General features: G+C 51.3%; 2 protein-coding genes and 1 long non-coding RNA gene across 3 annotated transcripts in view; 1 reads left to right on the top strand and 2 right to left on the bottom strand.

Annotated features, from left to right (window-relative positions):
• fam184ab (family with sequence similarity 184 member Ab) overlaps positions 1-2,590 on the bottom strand; it is a 59,599-nt gene extending 57,009 nt beyond the window's left edge. The window contains 1 exon segment of the mRNA XM_057017235.1: positions 1,923-2,590. Coding sequence (XP_056873215.1) covers positions 1,923-2,087 — 165 coding nt within the window. The 5' untranslated portion in view covers positions 2,088-2,590.
• The window catches only part of LOC130516352 (uncharacterized), a 235,224-nt gene continuing 208,618 nt past the window's right edge, over positions 121-26,726 (top strand). Inside the window, exon 1 of the long non-coding RNA XR_008947455.1 lies at positions 121-158. This is a non-coding gene — a long non-coding RNA (uncharacterized LOC130516352). The remainder of the gene's footprint in view (positions 159-26,726) is intronic.
• Positions 9,191-26,726, bottom strand: part of man1a1 (mannosidase, alpha, class 1A, member 1) — a 43,167-nt gene continuing 25,631 nt past the window's right edge. Inside the window, exons 5-12 of the mRNA XM_057017282.1 lie at positions 18,891-18,985; positions 14,785-14,908; positions 14,388-14,481; positions 13,103-13,218; positions 12,369-12,588; positions 12,104-12,276; positions 11,918-12,033; positions 9,191-10,981 (exon numbers count right to left, since the gene is read on the bottom strand). Of these exons, the coding sequence (XP_056873262.1) occupies positions 10,855-10,981; positions 11,918-12,033; positions 12,104-12,276; positions 12,369-12,588; positions 13,103-13,218; positions 14,388-14,481; positions 14,785-14,908; positions 18,891-18,985 (1,065 nt within the window). The 3' untranslated portion in view covers positions 9,191-10,854. The remainder of the gene's footprint in view (positions 10,982-11,917; positions 12,034-12,103; positions 12,277-12,368; positions 12,589-13,102; positions 13,219-14,387; positions 14,482-14,784; positions 14,909-18,890; positions 18,986-26,726) is intronic.

Below are 26,726 nucleotides of genomic sequence, written 5' to 3'. Positions count from 1 at the left end.
TGCTGTGATGAAGGGTTAGGGTTAGGGTTAGGGTTAGGGTTAGGGTTAGGGTCAGGGTCAGGGTCAGGGTCAGGGTCAGGGTTAGGGTTAGGGCTAGGGTTAAGGTTAGGGTCAGGGTCAGGGTTAGGGTTAGGGCTAGGGTCAGGGTTAGGGTCAGGGTCAGGGTCAGGGTCAGGGTTAGGGTTAGGGCTAGGGTTAGGGTTAGGGTTAGGGTTAGAGTTAAGGTTAGGGTTAGGGTTAGGGTTAGGGTTAAGGTTAGGGCTAGGGTTAGGGTTAGGGTTAGGGCTAGGGTTAGGGTTAGAGTTAAGGTTAGGGTTAAGGTTAGGGTTAGGGCTAGGGTTAGGGTTAGAGTTAAGGTTAGGGTTAGGGTTAAGGTTAGGGCTAGGGCTAGGGTTAGGGCTAGGGTTAGGGTTAGGGCTAGGGTTAGAGTTAAGGTTAGGGTTAGGGTTAGGGCTAGGGTTAGGGTTAGGGTTAGGGTTAGGGTTAGGGTTAGAGTTAAGGTTAGAGTTAGGGTTAGGGCTAGGGTTAGAGTTAAGGTTAGGGTTAGGGTTAAGGTTAGGGCTAGGGTTAGGGTTAGGGTTAGGGCTAGGGTTAGGGTTAGAGTTAAGGTTAGGGTTAAGGTTAGGGCTAGGGTTAGGGTTAGGGTTAGGGTTAGGGCTAGGGTTAGAGTTAGGGTTAGGGTTAAGGTTAGGGTTAGGGTTAGGGTTAGGGTTAGTGTTAGGGCTAGGGTTAGGGCTAGGGTTAGGGCTAGGGTTAGGGTTAGGGCTAGGGTTAGGGTTAGGGTTAAGGTTAGGGCTAGGGTTAGGGTTAGGGTTAGTGTTAGGGCTAGGGTTAGGGTTAGGGTTAGCATCAGGGTTAGGGTCAGGGCTACGGTTAGAGTTAGGGTTAGGGTTAGCATTAGGGTTAGGGTTAGCATCAGGGTTAGGGTCAGGGCTACGGTTAGAGTTAGGGTTAGGGTTAGCATTAGGGTTAGGGTTAGCATCAGGGTTAGGGTCGGACCGGCAGCTCAACGTTAATGGCACAATAAAGCCGCAAACGCACTTTGAGCATAACGAAGGTTGTGGATGGGGCGTTCTTCTCCACAGAGACGCTGGGACCCTGTCATTTTGTTAAGTCAGGGATGAAAGTGTTCCTCGGGGCCAAAACCAGTCGGAATGGCCTTGAAATCCCACTGGAGCAGTTAGTGTCGGAAGAACAACCTCATTTTACCTGACGATGAGGCAAAAAGTACCTAACTGAGGCCACACGTGCACTCAACGCTGGAAGAGAGGAAACACGGAGAATTCCACGTCTAACATGGAGACATGTCTAACATGGAGACATGTCTCATGTCTAACATGAGACATGTCTCCTGTCTAACCCCACATCACGAGGCCTCTGAGCGTTCCCTCTGTGTCCTATTTCCAAGAGCAGGCTGTCATTTTCAGATCAAAGTTAGGAGGAAGTGTCTGATTTAGCAGCATAATCGTATCCAAGACTCCCAGAAGAAACCATAAAGCATCAACATGAGGAAAGTAGATCAGAATTCCAGCCTAAAGGTGAATAATGGCTGAGCTGATGGGGTAAGTGATGGATGCAGCATCAGGAGCTTCTGTCCCTCCCCAAGGAGGAAGAACTGGAATTTTCCTGACGTGATTCCTGCAGCAACCACATATATCAAATATACAGACTCAAAGAGCGCAGGGCAGCTCCCCTCATCAGTCACCCCCTGCCCTGGTTTGGAACCTGGGCAGGTGTGCAGCTCCATTCAAACTCTAAAGTTACTCCATTCATCATAGAAAGGAGTTCCTAATGTCTCATGAATGCCCAGAACACAGATCATTCTTGGACTTGTGAGGACAGCCAGCATCCATACAGGTAAAGAAACCTAAGGCAGGCTGGCCAGCTCGCACCTGGATGGGGGTCTAACCTGCAGGCCTCACCTTCGTCAGCTGGGCGATCTTCTTGCTCATCTTCAGGTGCAGGTCCTGGGTGTATTCCATAGCGATGCCGGGCTGCAAGGTCACGGTGCTGGTCGCGGAGGATGAACTGAATTTGCCCTGGCCGGCGGGGCAGTAATACTGCTGCCAGCCCGACCCAGTCGCCATCTTCAGCGATGGTTCAGATGCTTGAGACGGAGGCGAGCTGCTACAGATGTGGCCGACCGGCGGCGGAGAGCACCGGGACACAACCGCGTTTCCCCCCTCCGACAGAAAATAGTCCCAACAAAAAGCTTTTTAAACGCCACCGCTGTTGGAAATGAATTTCATGTTGCTTCAGTCCGGATAACACGACACCGAAAGGGTGCGAGTTGTTATTCGATGGCTCGTCTGTTGCATACTACCGATGCGGCCGGATTGAGCGGTCCGAGGGACGGGTCCTCTCTGCTGGCACCTGCCGCGGATGTGCGGCCGCTTCCGGGCAGCTGGCGGGCTTGTGCTCGGTCACCTTGGTAGCGAGGCTGGTTATCGGGACTCTCTGAGAGCGGCCCCGCCGCGGTGGGGTGCGTGTGGAGCCTGGCGGTGTGCGCGGGGGGGTGCGGCGGCCGGGCTCGGCTGCGCTGTTGCCATGGGTCGCCTCAACACTTCGTGCTGCGTTCACGGACGATGGGAGACGCGCTGCGTTCACGGCCCGTCGGAGAAAGCCGACGTTGTGCGCGAGGCAGAAGCTCCGCCCACCTGAATCGTCTTCGTCGTATAATTGGAGTTGTTTATCGCGTTTTAATGATCATTGATCAGTTTTGCTCTTTTTAGAGGACATTTAAGCGTTTGTGTGCATGTCGGCAAGGATCGGGAAGTTTCAGGAGTCCGTTAAGATTTAATTTAAGAGATTAACAAGGAAGGTAAAACGTTTTTTAAATGTAATTCCCCAGTGGATAAAACACAGTTTCCAGCTATCAGTTGACCTAATGACACAGGCTGCTAATCAGTCAGTGGGATCGATTGAACCTGCTGGATCTGATCAGCTCATCAATAGAGCCTCATTCTCACCTTTGCAGGCTGCAGCTCAGTAACATGAAAGATCGTCTCATTATGGCCAAACTAGACCTCAAATGGAGTTCCTAATCATAGTGTTCATGTACCGATGTTGAAGAGGAGACACATCCTGTTAAATAGGTTTATATAAAGTGTAACAGGTACAGATACAAGGTGAAGGAGTCTTAAGTTTGGCAAAACCAGAGATGTAATCATCCTGGGAAACAGCCATAAAGGCTTTACTGTGTGTGTGTGTGTGTGCGCGCGTGTGTGTGCGTGTGTGTGTGTGCGCGTGTGTGTGTGTGTGTGTGTGTGTGTGCGTGTGTCCAGGTTAGGACTCATAGAGCTCAGTGCACTAGGGTGTGTGTGATGTAATCTCTGGACTGGAAGTGGATGAAAATGTCCATGGGATTAAAAGATTTATGCTAAAGACTGTGTCATTAAAGAGCCGTCTTATTCTCCAGCCAGTGAACGAGGGTTTTCACTCAGGCTCATTAAATTAAAACCATTTTTCCTCTCAAACTTCAGCCTTTTTCCACATCTCGGTTCTGATCTTTTTAGTTTCTGCTCTGCAGAAGAAAATACGCATGTGACATCATTCCTTATAATTCCATTTGCACGATATAATAATAATAATAATATAATAATAATAATAATAATAATAATAATAATAATAATAATAGAAAAGCCTCCGCAGCTCATTGTTAAAGCTGAGGAGATGTTGTGAGACGGGGGGGGGGGCGATGGGCGACGGGCGAATTGTTGGATGCTTCTAATGTTGATAATCTCGGATTATTTCATGCATATTTGTGGAACCGTTTCCCAGAAGCAGATGTCTTGTGGGCTGTAGTTCAGACTCTCAACATCTGCAGAAGCACAGCTGCAGGCAGAGGCCAAACATGAGCTGCACACGTGCACCTCCATAAATGCAGATGTTCACACGTGCACCTTCCATAAATGCAGATGTTCACACGTGCACCTTCCATAAATGCAGATGTTCACACGAGCACCCTCCATAAATGCAGCTGTTCACACGTGCACCCTCCATAAATGCAGATGTTCATACGTGCACCCTCCATAAATGCAGATGTTCACACGTGCACCCTCCATAAATGCAGCTGTTCATACGTGCACCTTCCATAAATGCAGATGTTCACACGAGCACCCTCCATAAATGCAGCTGTTCACACGTGCACCCTCCATAAATGCAGATGTTCACACGTGCACCCTCCATAAATGCAGCTGTTCACACGTGCACCTTCCATAAATGCAGATGTTCACACGAGCACCTTCCATAAATGCAGATGTTCACACGTGCACCTTCCATAAATGCAGCTGTTCATACGTGCACCTTCCATAAATGCAGCTGTTCACACGTGCACCTTCCATAAATGCAGATGTTCACACGTGCACCTTCCATAAATGCAGCTGTTCATACGTGCACCCTCCATAAATGCAGATGTTCTGCAGGTTGTCTCTGAGCTGCTGCAGGTCAGCGCCTCTCCATGAGGGTCCAGGGCCGAGAGCCCGGCGAGGACGACTACAGTCGTAGAGGGCGGGAACACACACGTTGGATGGAGTCAGAGCAGCCGTGTGTATTTTAGAGTGTGTGTGAGAGCAGGAAGCCTCGATAGAGAAGCTTAAACCTTCAGGTGCTGGAATGATTCATTTGAACACACAAGGTTATCGTGCTGCCCCATGTGCTCAGAACGGGGGGGGGGGGGGGGGGGGGGGGGGGGGGGGGCATAAACAAGCTCTGACAAAGCTCCTGCATCTGTAATCACCCCCCCCCCCCCAAAGCCCCCACTGCTGACAGATGGACGGGCTGAAGGAGGACTGGCAGGAAGAGTCGTGACGGCGCCCCCTAGTCTCTGAGGTGAGGCTGCACTGTTCTGCATTTTTGTCTCTTTTGTTCCAGAATTTTTATCTCCAGAAAACAAAACTTGATTTATTTCATTTGGAGCTGCTGTGAATTCATGAGTTTTAGCGGCACTGATGATAAATAAAGCAGATAAACTGCTCGAGGGGCTGCAGAACTCTGCTGGTTGGGTCACAGCAACTGGACCGTTGCAGTTCCATGAAGACGTTTCCCCCCCGTCCAGGAGGCTCCATCACGTCTGAGTGTTGGGGAGTTCCAGATACTCTCCAGTCCCCTGGTTGTTGGACATCTCCTTCGATGTCCACGGCTCAGTCCAAGAAGGCCAGACTAGGTCCTCAGACGTCAGTGTTCTGATCTTGACCCATGTGTTGTCCACATATCTAGGAGGAGGTCACGGGCTCGGGGAGCCCACGGCTCCATGTTCCTGGCTGTAGGAACCCGGCTGAGGTCCAGCTCTGGTCTTAGACCAAAGAACTTAAGTAGGTCCTGTTTTCACCCCACCTGAAAAAATAAAATGATAAAAAACCTCCACATGAAGTTGCCCTCGCTTGGTTACCGTGGTAACACTGGACTGGGATTCACAGGCTGAGCTGCAGATGGTTTGATTTGCATCATTTTACTAAGTTCTCTTTGATAAAGTTAGCGTGTTGGTGGTGGGCTGCCAGTAGAGGGTGGATCATCTGCCCCCCCCAACTCTAACGGACTATTACTAATTACAACATGGTTTTTGTCCTTTATGCAGCCGTTTTACTTGAGAATGTTGTTAAATTTAATCTAAACTGCTCTTATTTTTGAACACCTGTAAGGATAAGAAGCAAAAATTCATCAGTGTGTGTGTGTGTGTGTGTGTGTGTGTGTGTGTGTGTGTGTGTGTGTGCGTGTGTGTGTGTGTGTGTGCGTGTGTGTGTGTGTGTGTCCTGTGATAGACGTGTGACCGGCCCTGCTGGGACAGACTCCAGCACCACCGAGTCCCAACTCGTGCTGAGATTTACAGACATTCAAGTAGGGGAGCTGTGGGGGTCCTGGAGCAGCGTGGTGATGGACGAGCACACACACACACACACACACACACACACACAACACACACACACACACACACACACACACACACACACACCAGCCATCTGTGTTTCTATTTTTAGGCAGAAACAGAGAACTGGGGTAGGCACTCTGGATCCCTCCAAGCTGGATAATTGGAATATTTAAAGTTTGTGTCTCGCCGAGGGAACGCCGACTACAGCGATCCAATTAGGACGCTGCGCCGCCTTCGACCAAAAAGTAATAAAGTTGACAACATAATAACCACAACAATCTAATCACCGTGTTCACCACAGTGCACGGCGCCGGAGGGGCAGCAGCCAAATTGAAACATAATTGCAAAAAAAAATAAAATAAAAATGGCAGCAGAAAGTTGTGAGTTTAAAGGAGGAAACGGGACTGAATCAGGATAAACTGGAATCTGGTCCATAAAAGTGATTTAGGTGTCAGAACTAAACGTTAAACATTAATAGAGACTGTAAACGGGGGAAATATGTGAATATGTGTGGCTTAAATATGTGAACATGGAATAAAGCTAAAAACACACAAAAGATCAAACATCAGTAAAATAATGCGATGAGACGAGAGAGAAACGGGTCAGCAGGCAGAATTAGAGAGGAGAGGTCAAAGGTCAATCTCCAGCGTTTCAAACAGCTTTGAAAGATTTTCTTTGACATTAAAGCTGGAACTTTGTGACTCGCAACGCAGGCGAGGTCCGTAAATGGAAGCTGCTGCGTGTGTGTTTACACAGGAAGATAAAGTGGAAATGTTGCCAGAAGCTCCGAAGGGTCCAAGCAGCAGAGTTTAAGACTCGAAGAGCTTTTAGAGTCGCAAACAGCTGCTGAAGCCTTGAAACCCGACGATGACGTGGGATGAAAGGCCTAAAATAGTGTTTCAGGTGAGGATTACAGATGAGGACATCAAAGGAAGGAGACGGAGACTAAAGGGAAGCATCCATCCGCGGGAGCCTCGTACCGAGACCACAGGATCCCTCAGCAGGTCACCACAGACCTGCTGAGGGATCCTGTGATCCTCCGCACGCCCGCCTCCATGGTTCCCTGCTCACGCAGCTCAAGAACATGAAGGGCACAACTGAGAGGAGTCCTGCCAACACGTCACCAAAGGCTGGAGGAGAAATGCGTCACGGGCAGATTAGGTGGGAAATTAAAGAATCTTTTTCATACATGCAATAAAACCAATAAAACCGCGGTTTGTAACGATCTGTCGCCATCTGGTGGCCAGTAAAAGAATTACAGCTCATACCGTCCATCTAACATGAAATTATAACAACAACAACAATAATAATAATAACAATAATAATAATAATAAGTGTCGTGCTGAACACGACTGAGCCAAATGATGCTGAAGGAACAGAACACGCCGCGCCACCACTCAGCAAATATCTGCGCTGTTCGATGCAGCTGAACTTTGTGACCCAGGTTGAACATTTACGCTGTTCATTTTTGGAACTTTCAACCAGATAAAAACCTGAGGTTTAATCTTTCAGAAGAAAACAGGTCAACATGTTTAAGCTCAACGATCCAGATTCTGTACACGCACAACTTTCTGTATTTATTCAGGTCAAATCAAAAGATCTTGATTTGAAATAAAATCACGTTTTTTGTTTGGAATATGAGCTGACGTTTGTCTCCGTCAGTGTTAAAGTTTCTCCTCAACCATCCCAGCGGAACTGAGCTTCAAATTCCTTTTCTTACAACATCAAAAATGACAAAATGACAAATACAAAGTTACCATTTAATAAAAGATTTTTTTATTCACAATAGAAGTGTAACAAATATAGTTTATTAAAAAGTCTGCTGCTTATTAATATCATTTTGAATCCATAAACTCAGAAGATTTTGATAGAAATGTAGCGCGGCTCATCGGCCGGGACGGAATATTTACAGTTTCCTCAACAATATTTAACACATTAAAACAGATCTCCCCACAAAATTAACATATTCCATATAAACACAAATAAATTACATTATGTGCACTGGAATGATTATTAGCAACATTTCAAGGAGACATTTAAACCTTTTGAAGGAGGAAGCAAACATTTAAAAATAGAGGATCCACCACTTTTGCTTGTTGGAATCCTTGAATGATTGACTTTCCCCGTCACTGCTGAGCTCTGGGACGGAACATGAGAACGCAAATTCCTAAAGAGGAAAACGAGTCCGATGGTCGGTGATAATAATCCGACCATCGGGAACACCAAACAAGCGGAATACTGCATCCAAACCGGACTTCTCGGGAGGAAATCCGACTAATCTAAGCTGGTGAAAAACATCCTGATCACGGTTCATCCCAGAAAACTACAATCAGAATCCAGGCTCCGTTACCATAGCAACAGCTTCCATCCAGGAGGAAGAAACGTTGCTGAGGTTAGAAGTGGGAGCTGGGAATGGGCGGAACCTCAGGGAAAGACGCCGAAATGTTCCTGATCAGGTGATTTTTCACCATGGCAACAGGCTGCACACACTCGCTTTAACAGGTTTGGAATGATGGGATGGGAGGAGCTGCACCAGTCAACCTGTCGGCAGAACCACGGACCTCTGCAACCATCAGAACCTTCAGATTCCCAGGACGGCGCCACTGTTGGCGAGGAAGCGTCAGAATAGACGAGGTCACATGGGCAGAGGTCACGTGACCCTCAGATATCCGAGTCTGAGCAGGAAGCTGAAGGGCCCGACCCCCCCCGACCCTCCTCGACCCCCACGATCCTCCCCGACCCCCCCCGACCCTACGACCCCCGGACCCTCCCCGACCCCCCCCGACCCTCCCCACCCTCCCCGACCCCCCCACTTGTGTTTGGGACGCAGCCCCGCGTCCTCCTGCGGCGCCGTTGTGCTTTCTGACGAAGAGACAAACAACAACAGCTCGAAGAGAAAAGCTGGAAAAGTAGAACCAGAGGTTCACGCCCCCGTCTGGCTGCTTCCTGCTCAATTCAGCAGCTTCAGGACCTTTACCAACACACACACACACACACACACACACACACACACACACACACACACACAACACACACACACACACACCCACCCACACCCCCCCCCCCCACTCACCCCCCCCCACCCACCCACACACACACACCCACCCACCCACCCACACACACACCCCCCCCCCCCCCACACACACACACACACACACACACACACACTCACCGGTAGCTCCATCAGAGCAGAAATTCCCTCTCAGACAGTAAAATGCAGAGTTGGTCCAAGTCTGACAAAAATAAGAAAAATAGCATCTGGGACTTTAATTTCAGACATTTTGTACCTATCTTGATCTTCCCGGTGATCAACGCTCGTAAACGCTCGTGAGTAAGTCTTTTATTCCTCGTGTTCACTCTTAAGCATCATTGTCAGAACAACAAATGCTGACTGCAGTTAGAAAAGATTCCCAAGAGGAAACGGGAGCCGAGGCTCAGCGGTCGTGGCCGGACCTTCCTACACGCGCCGTCACGCTTCAGATCTTGTGTTTGTGGCACATTTCAACAACAGAGAAACTTCTGAACGGCCTCCATCCTTTAGGCTGCAGCTCGCTGTCTGGCCGCTAGGTGTCAGCACAGCCCAGGAAAACAGGTTTCCTAAAGTCGGACGGGGGACCGAGACCAGGAAGAAGAGTCCGGATACAGTTTAGAGATCAGTAAGCTTGAAGAGGCCACACCAACCATGAATGTTGAATTACAAAGAATGATCCATCAATCTGGGTCTAATTTTGATCTAGATAAATGCAAACTTAAAGCTGGACCCCCATCTGGGACTCATGTCAACAGTGAAGGCACTAGTTAAAAGACTGGACTGGATCCTGTGTGTCGACAGTTCTGTGTGGCATCAGGAGCAACATTTACCACCAAATAAATCTGGAATTTGCTTTTTTCCTGGCTAAAGTGTAAAACAAAGACACAGTTTACGTCGGGACAGAGGTGGACAGAGGACGTCCTCACAGCAGAATGCTAAAGCTACAATCGGTTATGGCTTCTCCAGCGTTTTCGGGGGGGAACTGGGGGCAGATTTAGCATCTCCTCACAGAGGAGGGGAGATCCTACAGTCCACCTAAACCAAGAAACCGGAGGGTTGAGCTGAGAAGACTTTGGTGGACCGACGGACAGGACGGGACCTGGTTCCATCCACATTCTCCTCAGTAGGGTTAAAAAGACGGTCTGGCTCCAACAGGACAAACGTAACGCTGCTGTGCTCCTCACGGCCCGGTGCCGCTCCGACACATCAGTTTACCAGAAACATACAGATGGAGACGGACGGTGAGATTCCTCGGGCGTTGTGGGGCGGCGAGGGGAAACCGACGCGTTCGTGTGTGAGCGACCTTTGACCAGAGGGGGCAGCAGCAGCTCGCCGGGATCAGCAGAGGAGGCGGCCCGGACTCACCTCAAGGTGGTTCCGAGGGGAGCGACGTCGCTGGCAGGTACCGAGCTGGTGCGAGCAGGTGTGAACATTGTGAGGCGTCGCCCTTCTCTCACACACGGAGCTGATGAATGGAGACGGCCAACAAGGTTCTATGAAGGTTCTGGAGGCGACCGTTTAGAAAATCTGGGTCCCTGAAAGTGGCGCACACGAGGAAGAGGAGCGTCCTTCCTGTCTGTCAGCGTCCTTTGGGTGCACAAACTAGAACCAGCATCGGCCAGAACATCGGTCAGAACATCGGCCAGAACATCGGTCAGAACATCGGTCAGAACATCGGCCAGAACATCGGTCAGAACATCGGTCAGAACATCGGCCAGAACCTCTGAGGTGAGGAGAACAACATGGTATCGCCGCACTGTTGTAACAATGGATGGCAGTAAACAGTCGGCGCCGCTCCGTCAAAGCTGAGTGAGAGAAAAAAACAACCAAAAAAGCAAAGACAGGTCTTGTGTCCTGGGGGGGGGGGGGGGGGGGGGGGCGTTGGGGGGCAGTGGGGGTGTCAGACAGACAGCAGGAGGCTCAGGTGCACAGCGTCACAGGTGGCGGCGGCGGCCCGCTACTCCACCTCGTTGGTTCCGTCCCGCGGCTCCTTCCGGAGGACGGGCAGGGGGTGGGCCTCGGTGTTGAAGACCCAGTGGTCGAACGGGAGGTGGTCGTCGTCGGAGAAGAGCAGGTAGAGATACCTGAGGAGACACACAGGTGAGAGGTCACATCAACATCAGCACCTCCTCCCTGACCCACAGCTGGAGCCGAGCTAATGAGGGGAAGCATCAGAACCGGACCGGCACTCTGGAACCAGTCATGATCAGAATACAGAGAAGTGGGTGGAGCTCAGGTATTTTAGGAAGCTGGTGAAGCCGCGGCGGGAAAAGAGCTGAAACTGTGTCAGTGTAGCACAACCATGACTCAGCAGAGCCGCCCTGACCCTGAACAACCATGACTCAGCAGCCGCTCCAGGAGCCCTGAGCGATGGAGCCGTGGAGAACGGCCGAGTCCTTGGCAGCCGGGAGGGGACGGATCCTGGAAGCGGCTCCGCGATGCCAAGATCCTCCAATAACATTAGCGGGATTAGTTATGAGGCTGCTGCTAAATGGGATTGAAGCGCCGCGGACGCTCGCCCGGCGCCGCCGCCGGCTCGGGGGGGGGGGGGGGGTTAGACTGACAGAGGGAGAGAGAAACGCTGGTCTGCACATCCCAACGTCACCTCGCACCTTTGACTCCTAGATCACACACACACTAACACACACACACACACTAACACACACACACTAACACACACACTAACACACACACTAACACACACACTAACACACACACACACACACACACACTAACAGAGGCTGCCGAAACAGGAAGTGAGACGAGCTAGCATCCTGTTTGCTGCCTCTGATTTCCTCAGAGAGGAAACGCCCTGGACCCGTGCACGCCTGGACCCGTGCACGCCCTGGACCCGTGCAGGCCCTGGACCCGTGCACGCCCTGGACCCGTGCACGCCCTGGACCCGCCCTGGACCCGTGCACGCCCTGGACCCGTGCACGCCCTGGACCCGTGCAGGCCCTGGACCCGTGCAGGCCCTGGACCCGGGCAGCATTAAACCCAGAGTGTGGTGCAGCTCTTACTTGAGGGTCTCGGCCAGGTAGAAGCTCTGCTGCACGTCGTCGTGCGTGGGCGTGGCGGCGTAGACGTCTCTGATGCCGCTGTAGCCTCCCTCCACCCTGCAGTGCTGCTCCAGCGCCTGCAACAGCGTTTCCTGCCTGTTAGAGCCCGTGTGCACCTGTGCGGCCGGCGGGGGCAGCTGTGGTTACCTGAACGGCCTCCCAGCCCCACTCCCTGTACTTGGGGTCGTGAGTCAGCCTCCACAGGTACATGTACGTCTCTATGACCTCGGGCCGCAGGATGAAGTACTTCTCATTTTGCCGCGTGGCGATGGCTTCGACGCCGCCGTCGAAGCGGAAGGCTTCAGGCCCCAGCTTCAGCGCTGCAGAGGAAGCACAGCTCACGTTAACGACGGCGTCTGACCGCAGCGGCGCCGTTGACCTTTCAACCACGCGTCTCCTGAGGCGCACTGACCCGTCCTGGCATACGACTCGTGACAGGTCCGGGCGATCTCGGCCGCCTGCTCCATCTGCCGGCCCGTCTTGTCGCCGGGCGCCCCGTCAGCGCCCAGAGCCATCATGCCGCCTGCAAAACAGGTCAGGTGACCCATCTTGTGCTCCAGGAGCCCCCCTTTCCACTCGGCGATGTAGGTGAGGCCGCCGCTGGACTTCCTCATCAGGTTGTCTTCTATCGCCTGGGGTGACGACATAAAGGATCCATGTCACGGGGAAAACTGTTTTTCTCCTGAATGTCTGCACTTCTCTTCCCATTATGAAGACGGATCTGCCGGGCTTTAAACTTTAACCCCAAACACAACACGTTTGAGAAATCTTTGACATGAGAGCGATGGGGCAGAAGAGGAAGTTGTGGAGATCTAATCTCTGAAACGAAGCAGAGCTCAGCAGAAAGACTGAAGTGTCACAGTTCCTGTCAAGAACAGTGACAGAGAACACTGCAGCCGGAATTTACCACCAAACAGGAAGTGTGTGAGATTAAGGACTTCAGGGGCCGACAGGGGTCTTTGTCACACAGGCAAGCTAGCTGAAATTAGCTGGTTGAAAAATCCAAATCGCCGTGGTTACGCAAGAGTGAAATGGTGCCGGATTAACTGCTGTAAAACCTTGAGAAGAATAATGAGTGAAATGATTGCTGAAGCATGCAGCCGGAGGACACCAGGGTCCCTCCGGAGAGCAGGGCTGCGCCGCTACCTGCAGGGCCTCGTAGTACATCCTCCTGCCTTCCTCGTCCATCTTGTCCGACATCAGCCAGGCCTTGAGGAGGTACTCGTAGAAGCTGTCACCAAGACCGCCCACAGACACGTGATCTGCCACACACACACACACACACACACACACACACACACACACACAGATGAGGACGAGATGCTATGATCGTATGTGTGTGTTAGATCTACGTAAGGAACCAGCCTTGCCAGGACCGGAGGTCCTCGATGGGAACAAAGACCAACTCTAGTGTGGGAGAACCCGTTTGTGATGGTTCAGATATACGGTGGAATGTGAAGGGAGGTCGGGTCGGGGTGAGGCTGCAGCAGGGACAGCTGTGTGTGTGTGTGTTGTGTGTGTGTGGGGGTGTGGGGGGGGGGGGGGGGCTCATCCATATGCATGTGTCATTAAGGTGTCCGGCCCTGTTTGTGCAGCGCAGAGATTAAATGTCAGCTCTGATCATCTGGAGGTGAAAAGAGAAGAAAAGAGCTGCTGGTGCAACGCTTCTGCTGGGAGATGATAAGAATGTTCGGCTTTGCTATGAGGTCCATTAGAACCAGCAGCACCAAAGGACGGATCACAAACTGCACCGCAATGTTCTGATTACAGGAAAATGAAAACAACTACAAAACACCTTTTTATGCACATTTCTGCTTCCTGTGTGTAAATTAGTGACTAAAGTCACAACATTTCTGTGAGGATGAAGAAATCATCCACAACGAGCACAAATATTCCAGAAATCACTGCTGCACGTCGGGAAAGTCGGACTTTTTGAGATGGATCTTCATGAGAGGGAGCTAATGGGGTCTGGTGGGCGTGGAGCAGGCTGGGAGGGGCTGCTAGGAGGAGGAGGGGGAGGAGGGGGGAGGAGGAGGGGAGGGGGAGGAAGAGAGGAGGAGGAGGAGGGGGGGAGGGAGGAAGAGGAGGAGGAGGAGGGGGAGGAAGAGGAGGAGGAGAAGAGGGGGAGGAGGAGGAGGAGGAGGAGGGGGAGGAGGAAGAGGAGGAGGAGGGAGGAGGAGGAGGGGGAGGAGGAGGGGAGGGGGAGGAAGAGGAGGGGGAGGAGGAGGAAGAGGAGGAGGGGCTGCTAGGAGGAGGAGGAGGAGGAGGGGGAGGAAGAGGAGGAGGAGGAAGAGGGGGAGGAAGAGGAGGAGGAGGAAGAGGGGGAGGAAGAGGAGGAGGAGGAAGAGGGGGAGGAGGAGGAGGAGGGGGAGGAAGGGCTGCTAGGAGGAGGAGGAGGAGGAGGGGGAGGGGGAGGGGGAGGAAGACTTACGCTGGCCCCACTGGCCGCTGTTGGGGTTCAGGTAGTTGGGGTACAGCCCCTGAGGTTTGTCCAGGCGGTTCAGCACTTTCCTGATGTTCATCACCTGATGGTCGAAAACAGAGAAATATAAGAAGCTGTTTAAACGTCAGGGTCAGGGTCAGGGTCAGGGTTAGGGTCAGGGTCAGGGTCAGGGTAGGGTCAGGGATAGGGTCAGGGTTAGGGTCAGGGATAGGGTCAGGGTCAGGGTTAGGGTCAGGGATAGGGTCAGGGTTAGGGTCAGGGTCAGGGTCAGGGTTAGGGTCAGGGATAGGGTCAGGGTCAGGGTCAGGGATAGGGTCAGGGTCAGGGTAGGGTCAGGGTCAGGGTCAGGGTCAGGGTTAGGTCTGGTCTCATGTCGCTCTTTTACCTTCTGGGCAAACTCAGGGTTCCCCGAGAGGCTGCTGAGGTGAACAAACTCCAGATGGAGGGTTCCATACTCTGCCAGGATGCTGCTGCCGCCTGAGGCCCACGGCCAGTTCCTCCCGATACCACTGGGGGGGGGGGGGTGACGGGAGGGGGGGGGGGCGGGCGGGAGGGGGGTGGGGGGGAAGAAAAATAGGCTCAAACAAACAAGCTTCAAAGTGTGAACAGTTGATAAACTGACTCTTAAAGGTGTTACTGGGATTACTGGGAGCTGCAGGACACTGGGAGCCCACCAGGAGGGGGGCAACAGGTTCAAAAACGACTCCTCTACCCCCCCTTGAAATCCACCAGCACTCTATTAGTTTAGATACTGAAAAATGGGAGTTTTCACACTAAAACTTCACACAGTTTTGTCACACACACACACACACACACACACACACACACACACACACACACTTTGACATTGTCCCTGGTGCTGTTGTGCCGTCGGTCCCTTTGTGCGATCGACACTGATGATGACGAACTTGAGACGACTCGTCGAGCTCGACGAGGACGCAGCACCTGCTGAGCTGGTGAAGGAGTGACTCAGGGATAAACGTTGAGAGGCCTCAATCACCTGTATACACGTGTAATAACTACAGTCACCTGTATGCACGTGCAATAACTACAGTCACCTGTATGCACGTGTAATAACTACAGTCACCTGTATGCACGTGTAATAACTACAGTCACCTGTATGCACGTGCAATAACTACAGTCACCTGTATGCACGTGTAATAACTAGTCACCTGTATGCACGTGCAATAACTACAGTCACCTGTATGCACGTGTAATAACTAGTCACCTGTATGCACGTGCAATAACTACAGTCACCTGTATGCACGTGTAATAACTAGTCACCTGTATGCAACGTGCAATAACTACAGTCACCTGTATGCACGTGCAATAACTACAGTCACCTGTATGCACGTGTAATAACTACAGTCACCTGTATGCACGTGCAATAACTACAGTCACCTGTATGCACGTGTAATAACTACAGTCACTGTATGCACGTGCAATAACTACAGTCACCTGTATGCACGTGTAATAACTACAGTCACCTGTATGCACGTGTAATAACTGCAGTCACCTGTATGCACGTGTAATAACTGCAGTCACCTGTATGCACGTAATAACTACAGTCACCTGTATGCACGTGTAATAACTACAGTCACCTGTATGCCGTGTAATAACTAGTCACCTGTATACACGTGTAATAACTACTACAGTCACCTGTATGCACGTGTAATAACTACAGTCACCTGTATACACGTGTAATAACTACAGTCACCTGTATGCACGTGTAATAACTACAGTCACCTGTATGCACGTGTAATACTACAGTCACCTGTATGCACGTGTAATAACTACAGTCACCTGTATGCACGTGTAATAACTACAGTCCTGTGGTTGCCGCCATGATCTTATATCCTTAAGCCCGTTTTTAGCCAAAAAAAGTAGGAGAGTGGAATTAGGTCCTGAAACTAAGGTTAATTATTCCTGCTGTTCAGCCAGGAACTAAACTACTCAGGGAATTCTGCTGCAAACATGGAATCCAAGCCTTGACCCAGAAAAAAATGGAGATCATTCGAGCTTTTCTGCCCCCCCCGAATATTAATTATTGAAGAAAATCCAAAACAATCTTCGTAACAAACTCGGCAAGTGTGAAATGAAAAACGTGTCCTGGATTGTGACCCCAGTATTCCCTGTTGAAGGTGCCAGAATTCCACAGCGGCCAGTCTCACCACTGTTGCCGTTCTTTAATGCGACAGCCTGTGTGGAAAAGTTAGATCCCATGTTTTCATGATCCAGTGCTGGAGCAGAGCCTGGTTCCCCCCCCCCCCCCCCCCCTCCGGGTCACCACCTCGGATTTCTTCTGGTTTTCCCCTCACAAGTTTGCTTTCTGTCAACAATCAGTAAATCGACGGACAAAGGGAGAATGTGACCTTTGATAGATTCACAGTTGGGGAGTTTATGAGAGCCCTAAATCATGACTTCACGTTTATTTAACGTTTTAATTAAACTCCTAGTTTCTAACCACGGTAGTTCCTGAGTTCTTTCTGTTGGTCCTTACAGACACTTACAAGTAGTTTAAGCAATGATGTTCAACAACCAAAGGCAGTACACAGTCCCCAGTATACAGTCCCCAGTAAACAGTCACCAGTACACAGTCCCCAGTACACAGTCCCCAGGATACAGTCCCCAGTACACAGTCCCCAGTACACAGTCTCCAGTACACAGTCCCCAGTATAAAGTCCCCAGTACACAGTCCCCAGTACAGTCTCCAGTACACAGTCCCCAGTACACAGTCCCCAGGATACAGTCACCAGTACACAGTCCCCAGTATACAGTCCCCAGTATAAAGTCCCCAGTACACAGTCCCCAGTACAGTCTCCAGTACACAGTCCCCAGTACACAGTCCCCAGGATACAGTCACCAGTACACAGTCCCCAGTATACAGTCCCCAGTATACAGTCCCCAGTACAAAGTCCCCAGGATACAGTCCCCAGTATACAGTCCCCAGTATACAGTCCCCAGTACACAGTCCCCAGTACACAGTCCCCAGGATACAGTCACCAGTACACAGTCCCCAGTACAGTGTCACCAGTACACAGTCCCCAGTATACAGTCCCCAGTATACAGTCCCCAGTATACAGTCACCAGTACACAGTCCCCAGTACAGTGTCACCAGTACACAGTCCCCAGTACACAGTCCCCAGGATACAGTCACCAGTACACAGTCACCAGTACACAGTCCCCAGTATACAGTCCCCAGTATACAGTCCCCAGTATACAGTCACCAGTACACAGTCCCCAGTTACAGTGTCACCAGTACACAGTCCCCAGTACACAGTCCCCAGGATACAGTCACCAGTACACAGTCACCAGTACACAGTCCCCAGTATACAGTCCCCAGTATACAGTCCCCAGTATACAGTCACCAGTACACAGTCCCCAGTACACAGTCACCAGTACACAGTCCCCAGTACACAGTCCCCAGTGAAGCGGTACTGGGACCACAGACAGAGTTGGTAATTGGGCCTGTCTGTGTTTTGGGATCCACTCTGCTTCCATCTCGGTCGGGGGAACCATGCAGATCTCCTTAACTACCATTAAACAGGAGCATTTTGAATGTTTCTGTGGGTGTTTGCAGGAGACCAGTAAGAAGGTCTCAGTCCTCACGTCCAGCTCATCAAAGTGTGTGTGATGTTGTTTTAAAAGTTGTTTTAATATATTAAACAATCACTGGACATATTTGTGATGCTGTGTGTGTTTCTGAGCTATCATCGCTCAGTCATGCAGGTAAAGTCATTACTGGTGGCAATCTGCTCACGTCCCCGGGGACGTGCACGCCCACACACATTCAAACACACCTTGTGTTTCCTCTGCCCCGCAGGAGCGCCGGCGGGAATCCGTTCACCCGTTCATACACACCGGGCGAAAATAATTTGTCACAGCCCTTTTATCGTCAGGACAACCTGACTTTTAATTAAGGGCTGAAAGCTGAAGAGCGGCGAGCGTCTCTGGGGACGAGGAGAACAAACGTTCCATCACCTGAGCAGCAGGAGGCGCTCGTGGCTGAGGCACCAAGGTCACTTTAACCAACATAACGATCACCTTTTCACCACTGTGAGACCAGGTTATCAACACAGCTAAAATGACTCAGGATCACTCAGTCGGTTATTGACTTTAATGCTAACTTCCATAAATATATCATAACAAGGGAGGAGAATAAAATAATCTACGAAACAGTGAGAACAGGCGGTTCCTGTTTCCTGTTCCTCAGCAATACGAACCAGCCTTTCAGAGCCGCCATGGCGTTCATAGCTGGAGGACTCCTGAAACGGCGCTCTGTCATCTCCGGCGCTCCAAACCTTCTGATTTCTCCTGTGAGTGCCAGGCGCTGTTTGAAGATGGCGGCCCAGCGCTCGCACAACACAGCCGCTCACGTCACGTCTGAGACCAAAGAACTCTTCAACGCTTGGAGAGCGAACGTGCTGCTGGTCGAACTGCAGCGAGCGCGAGTGTGAAGAGAGCAGAGACGGAGACGGCGAGTGGTTCTACCTCTTGAGGTTGAGCAGCGCCCACGGGATGCCTGTGGGCGTCTTAAAGGCAGGCAGCAGCTTCTCCCCCAGCTCCAATGCCTTTTTACGATAAACCTGAGGAAGAACAAAGACACGTCTCATTAAAGGACATTTCCCTGGCAACAGAGGAATAAGAGACACTGTGGCTGCATGTGGCGTTCATCCGGAATCATTCACAACTCGGAATATTACAGCGCAGCTTCTTTGAAATGTTGTTTTCACCCCTAAAATGAGACACCAGGTTCGATGGAACATTCCTGGCCGGGGATTAACGGGCAGCAGTTGTGGCTGAGCCGTCATCTGAAGGGCTTCTCAAAGCACCCAGGCCAGCGTTGAGCAGACAAAACACGTCAGAAGCAGCAGAGCCGCACTGAGGACAGCAGGTTCCCCACAGCGGCATACGCCAGAACGCTGGCAGCTCCGCTCCCGAAGGATCCACCGCCCAGCAGGGTGTGAAAGACGGGCGCCATGTGGAGGAAAGGTCTGAGGAAGAGGAGCTGAGGGGGACGCCGGGCAGGACCACGCCCACATCACCAGCGCTTCCGTACAAAGCTACAGTTGGGGAAGAGGCTGCTCGGAATGGTCATGGGAACAATTGGTGTTTCCGATTCACTTAAAGTTCTGGGACGTGCTCCAGCTGTATCTAACCCTAACCCTGGGGGGTGGGGGGGACGTCCACAACATCAGGAAAAGTGCAAACAAGTTTTAATAAGCAGCTGAAGCAGCTGATCCCGTCTACAATGTTTCCTTTATTTCCTGAATGTCTCTGGAATATGAGGAGAGTCCCTAGATGAGCCTGGGGGGCCACACGGGTCCATGCCGCTCACATTCTGCTGCCTGTTCTGCTGCATTTGGAATCTTCTCTAAAAGCTACGCAGTCACTGTGTGTGTGTGTGTGTGTGTGAGTGTGAGTGTGAGAGAGAGAGAGAGAGAGAGAGATAGAGAGAGAGAGAGAGACAGAGAGAGAGACAGAGAGAGAGACAGAGAGAGAGAGAGAGAGAGAAGAGAGAGAGAGAGAGACAGAGAGAGAGAGAGAGAGAGATAGAGAGAGAGAGAGAGAAGAGAGAGAGAGAGAGAGAAGAGAGAGAGAGAGAGCTCTCCAACCAAGACAAATCACTCTGGAGGCCTTGTGGGACATGTGGCCCAGATCACTGCTCCTTCTGGGGGGGTGCAGAGCGCCTACATGCCAGACCTCCCCCAGCCCAGGCGTCCTCCTGCAGGACCCTGACACACCTCCCTCCTCGCCCTTCATCACCTCCCTCCTCGCCCTTCATCAACCTCCCTCCTCGCCCTTCATCACCTCCCTCCTCACCTCCCTCCTCACCCTTCATCACCTCCTCCTCACCTCCCTCCTCACCTCCCTCTCGCCCTTCATCACCTCCCTCCTCACCTCCCTCCTCGCCCTTCATCACCTCCCTCCTCACCTCCCTCCTCACCTCCCTCTCGCCCTTCATCACCTCCCTCCTCACCTCCCTCCTCGCCCTTCATCACCTCCCTCCTCACCCTTCATCACCTCCTCCTCACCTCCCTCCTCACCTCCTCCTCACCTCCCTCCTCGCCCTTCATCACCTCCCTCCTCACCCTTCATCACCTCCTCCTCACCTCCCTCCTCACCTCCCTCCTCGCCCTCATCACCTCCCTCCTCCCCTTCATCACCTCCCTCCTCGCCTTCATCACCTCCCTCTCGCCCTTCATCACCTCCTCCTCACCTCCCTCCTCGCCCTTCATCACCTCCCTCCTCACCCTTCATCACCTCCCTCCTCTTCACCTCCCCAGAGAGCATGAATTTGCCTCCCTTCGTTTGCAGCTGGATCTTTGATTTCTTCAGCGATTACTTGGTTTTCTCACACACACAAACACACACACACACGCACGCACGCGCACGCGCGCACGCACGCACACACACACACAAACACACACACACGCACGCACGCACGCACGCACACACACACACACGCACGCACGCACGCACGCACGCACACACACACACACACACACACACACACACACACACACACACCACACACACACACACAGAGGAGGCTGCGCTACAGGCGGCAGATCTATAAAAGCCAAATGGATGTCAGGATTCTCCAGAGAGCCTCAGTAAAGCAACTTTTACACGTCAGTGGTAAAGATGAGTCCTATGGAAGTGCTGGGACTGGAACCTACGTACACGGTTGGTCACAGTGATGCTAGAGGGGGACGCGGCTAAAATAAAGTGTCCCTCAGGTCATTTAAATGGTAATAAAATGTACAGAAGCAAACAGGGAGCAACTACTTAGCCACATGGGGGGGTCCAGGGGGGATACACAGAGAATACAGAGTAACACTGATCAATGTGTGGAGGTGCAGAGGGAGGGGGGGGGGGGGTGGAAGATACAGAGAGAGAGAGAGAGAGAGAGAGAGAGAGAGAGAGAGAGAGAGCAGACCATAGTCTCGTACTAATAAACATCTGCCATCACATTACGATCAATACTTCAGATGTATCAATATTCCCATCACTACTTTTGGGAATTAGAGACAATATGCGGAATTCCCTTTGAAAACGACTAAGAATGGTTAAAATACAGAAATGTTCACATTGTAACAGGAGCAGCGACTCTTAATCCAACAAACGGTTCTGCTAAACACACACGAGATCATGTGGAGCAGCTCCCTCCAGCTGGATATTCTCAACGTTTGCAATCCTTGCCTCACATATCAAATATGCAGACACACACACACACACACACACACACACACACACACACACACACACACACACACGCAATAAAAATTAGTTTCTGCAGATATCTCTTCCTCTCTTGTGGCTCAGATGATGTTGACTCGGTAAAATTTGACAGTCGGCTCGTTTCACTCGTTTCATTGCTCAGCTACTGAAATAAAAGGTCCAGGAAAAGTGAATTTACATGAAAAAACTGATCCAGTCTGGAGGAAAACATGCATTTATGTGGGATCTCGTGGGATTGGCTGCAACCAAATCAAAGCCTTACTGGAGAAAACAAGTTTTCCATTATGTTTTCTGCATTAACATTAAGCACGATTAGTAAGTAATCAGGATGATGGAGGGGAAACAGCACAAGCTTATATTTCGGAATATTGGACTCCCCGGAACAACACAGGAAAAGTAGAAAGCTGGAGAGACTGTTGGTGCAGGAGTTCACAGTGGAGACAAAGTGAAGTGTCATTCAAGTGCCCCAGCGGAGTCGGCGTCGTCAGGAACGACCCGGAGCCGGAACGACCCGGAGCCGCAACGACCCGGAGCCGGAACACTGCAGGGCTTCATGTCGAGGAAATGCCAGATCCTGACTCAAAGGGGCCGGTTTGAGTCGCGAGTGCGATGCCCCAACAACCTCCCTGGCAACGCTGCGGTGGCCGGTAGAAAGCAGCGGCGCTTGTGTGACCACGCTGGCTGCACTCAACAGGAAGGAAAAATGAAATTGGGGGTGAATAAATGAGTCACTTTCCTTCCTCAAACGGGACTAAATGTCAGAGTCGTTGGCAAATGTCACTCAGTGGGACTCTGGAGGTGAGGCCGTCGCTTTAAAGGTCAAGGCTGAGACCAAATCAGCAGCCCTCTCCATTTCAGAGTCTTAACAGGGTTCTGCTCCCCCCCGACTATGGGATGTATTTAGACTCGATGGTCCAATGGCGGCAGCTTTCTTACATTTGCTTTGATTGTGTGTGTGTGTGTGTGTGAGAGAGAGAGAGAGAGAGAAAGAGAGAGACAGAGACAGAGACAGAGACAGAGAGAGAGAGACCGTCTTTACATTTTACACACACACACACACACACACACACACACACACACACACACACACACACACACACACACACACAGCAAACCAGGTTAGACATGGTGCAGAGACGGGCCAGCTTTATTAGCCCTTGGAAGCAGCAGCGTAACATCAAACAGACATCAGAGGGGGGGCAGATCCACAGATGTACACATTTGTAGGCAACAGGCCTGGGAAGAAGCAGGCAGGGAAGCTGATGCAATGGTCCGCAAGTCTCAGAGCAGCGAGCAGTCTGCTGAAGAGCTGCGCAGTGGCTGCTAGCACCGTGCAGAGCTGCAGGACACGGACTAGTCTTTAGTCTACTGGCCAACCTGATCACGTCCTCCTCACAGTACGGAACGTGCGTAACACAGAACGAATCATTAGCTGCTGCCGATGGTTCAGAGCAGGGTTCTAGGGTTGGGGAGCAGGGTTCTAGGGTTGGGGAGCAGGGTTCTAGGGTTGGGGAGCAGGGTTCTCGGGTTGGGGAGCAGGGTTCTCGGGTTGGGGAGCAGGGTTCTCGGGTTGGGGAGCAGGGTTCTAGGGTTGGGGAGCAGGGTTCTAGGGTTGGGGAGCAGGGTTCTAGGGTTGGGGAGCAGGGTTCTAGGGTTGGGGAGCAGGGTTCTCGGGTTGGGGAGCAGGGTTCTAGGGTTGGGGAGCAGGGTTCTAGGGTTGGGGAGCAGGGTTCTAGGGTTGGGGAGTTGTCCGCGTGCTCCACTGAGCATTCAGAGGGATTTAGAGTTTCATTTCTGTACAAAGTGTGAAAGTGTGTCTCTGCTGAATTTCTCTTGTGCGTGGAGCCCAGTAAAGCCTGAAGCGGCCTTAATGAGGGAACCTCTTGGTCCTTGGTCCGCTGAGCGATGCTCTGGCCTCGTGCACGGCGCCACACCTACGGCTCGGCGGCCGCAGCTGTAATTAAAAACAGTTTGCTTGGATGCTTGACATTTCAGTTTGTGTGGAACTTATTGGGTCAATAGTTTTTTAATCAAAGTATTTGTTGAAACTGTTTAAAACTGGGTAGAGAAAAAACCCGAGGCTGACTTGAAGTATCGGGCTCCAAAGTGGTGGTCCGTGCACGCCGGTGCCGGAGGAAAACTTTGGAAAGTACAGCTCCATTTTTAAAAGTTCAGGGTTTTTCATGCTCCACTGAGGCCGTAAGGATCAGCGATACATTAAATGCTGCGTGATTCATCAGCTCGTGCCTCACAGGGAGACAGACCTGCACAATTAGACCCACCGTGTCGACCAGCACCAGAACCAGAACTCCTGGAAGGTAAAGTGGGAGCTGTGACAGAAGCCCGACAAGTGAGTGACAGCAACCCATGGGATATGAGCGAGAGGAAGGCAGGGTAGAGTCGCAGGGATACGGGCAGCATCAGACCTTACAGCCAAGGAAGCAGCCCTTGTTCCCTCTGTCACTCAAACATGCACGTTTGCATGCACGTTTGCATGCACGTTTGCATGCACGTGCGCATGCACGTGCGCCTGGGAGCCAGACGCACACTGTATGAACAAGGCAAATGGGTTTATTTGCCTGGTGCCTCGCAGCACAGAGATAAGGCCCAGTGAGAGCAGCAGCCCGGTTCACCTCGCCGTGAGACGAGCTGCTATCGTTATTCATGAAGTCACGTCTGTGTTTCTAACAACAACTGATCCATCAGCAGTGGCACCACACCAACCTGCTGGAGAGAGAACCTGGATAAAAGGACATTCAAGGGGATAAAGAGGAAAGGAAAAGGACGACTCCATGTGGTGGAGTCCACCTCCGCCTCAATAGTCCTATAAAAACTGCTGCCTGACAAAAGTGAGCGAGAAGGTTTGGTCAGAGACCAACCAGGTTCCTCCTGGAAGTGTGTTGCCTTCCCTTTGTGTCTCCCACAATGCTGAGGATCCTCGATAAAACTCTATACAAAGGCTGCTTCTCTCTCATGCCAAGAAGTTCAAACCGCTGCTTTTTACAGGATTTCTCTTCTGTAAAACACAAAGAGGTCCTTCTGAAGGCAAACGCAGAGCTGGTCGTCTTCCTCTCAGCCAGGTCCAAAGCTAATCAATAACATTGTTTTCTATAGAGAGAGGAGGAAATCTACTTATTTTTCTGTTTTTGGAGGTTCTGGTAGAGCCCGAAACGATACAGAAAACTGAGAGGGATAAAAAAAGATACAGCAATAAAAAAGCGTTGTGTAGCAGGAGGCAGCGCTCACCCCCCCACTGGAAGGGGGTGTGTCAGGTGTTAGGGAGGGTCAAAGTCAGGCCAGGAAATGGACCCAAAGGCTTTAGTGAGCAGAAGGGAAGAAAAAGGGTCAGTTTTGCCCTGTCTAGCGAGCCCACGCTGGAAGCAGCTGTGGGTCCTGGTCTCTCTGGACCTCTGGATCCCCACATGTGAACGACAGGCAGAATTTACGGGGGAACTTGTGTGAAGGAGCCAAGTCCACCAGAACCCCATTAACTCACTGATGGCCGGATTCAGACTCATCCTCCAACTCAGAGGGGAAAAGGAGATCAAAGACTCAGCAAAAGTTCTGGGAAGTTCTTCAAGAGAAGCTCTAATGTAGACCAGGAGTGTGTGTGTGTGTGTGTGTGTGTGTGTGTGTGTGGTGTGTGTGTGTGTGTGTTTGAGTGTGTGTGTGTGTGTGTGTGTGAACCCAGGTTTGTTTTAGGGAGGTTGCAGTGACCTGTGGCAGGTGTGTCAGTAAGCTGACTCCAGCCCAGAAGTTCAGCTGAACACGGTTGGATCGGGAAGGTGTCCAAGAGCACCAGGAGATAAATCAGGTGATTGTCACTGTTCCCCTGTAATTTCTCCTTTACTGCGCGTCTGCTTGAGGGAACATCTAAGCTGTACTTGGACTAACGGTTGTCATGGCGTTATTATCCCTGCAGGAGGAACGTTACCACAGCGGATACTCAGAAACCCCCTCCACCACCACTGGCCCAAGTGTCCATGCTGGAGGACACAAACAAACAGGTTCCTGAGCCTGACCCCTGTGGAACCCCTGATAGTCTGGAAGTGTGACAGACGGGAAGCTACACAGCGATCCACTAGGTGCTCCTTTGTAGTGCTCTTATTTTTCCCCATGAAGGTAATTCCGTTTGAAATAAACGTAGATTGTCCATGATTGCAGCTGAGCCTCCTCCAACATTCCTTAACGTCTGTATGGAATATTCCATCTTTGACTGAAACCTGTTAATATTCCCATTTATTCTCCTCCCGATAAAGGTCAGATTAGGTTGAATGAACTAGCACTGGGGAAATTCTCAACATGGCTTCAGATTGTGAGGGGCAGTAGGGGTAAACACTGCGTAGGTGGAGCAACTGGACCTTCCTGAGCTGATAGTGGAGCACCTGTGGCACCGGCCCATTTCAAATACGCTGCACAGGAGCAGCTACAGACTACAGAGAATTACAAAATAGTCTAGATATTGTGTCCAGATGAGTCATTGCCATGAATCAGACTGTGGAGTGTGTGTGTGTGTGTGTGTGTGTGTGGGGGGGGGGTTGTACTGAGTACTAGGTTAAATAAAGGGTCAGAAGAAGATGGGGATGGAATAAGTGGACTTTAATGCAATAAATCAAAGTGGGTGTAATGTCCCAACAACAATAGCAGCACTCTCTCTCTCCTGTGTGTGTGCGTGCACGTGCACGTGTGTGTGCGTGCCTGCACGTGCACGTGTGTGTTCTCCCATCTCCTGATTCACTGAACCGAGCTTCTTATCTAAAGTGGTTTTGGTCAGTCAGCCTCAGAAGGAAGTACGGGCGAGGCAGTGTTACACGTGCGCAGCTTCAAATCCCTGCGAACCATTTTTACCTTTAACGTACGCGAGTGTGAACGTGCGACCCGGGCGAGTGCTTTCATCAACAGCACTTAGAACCGAGCTGTTGTAATTAGATGCTCACTGAAGAACAGTGCTCCTCAGGAGCCCACACACAGGTGAGGGTGAAATGCTAATGCAGGGTCGCAGCCCAAAATGGTGAAAGAGCCACTTTGGACCAAAAACCCCAAAAACAAATCTGTGTGGAGCCGCAAATGAAAAGCCTGATA

Source organism: Takifugu flavidus, chromosome 19, assembly GCF_003711565.1.
Source record: "Takifugu flavidus isolate HTHZ2018 chromosome 19, ASM371156v2, whole genome shotgun sequence".
NCBI lineage: Eukaryota > Metazoa > Chordata > Actinopteri > Tetraodontiformes > Tetraodontidae > Takifugu > Takifugu flavidus.
The sequence above is the reverse complement of the archived record's forward strand: the minus strand, read 5'-3'. Positions and strand labels throughout refer to the sequence as shown.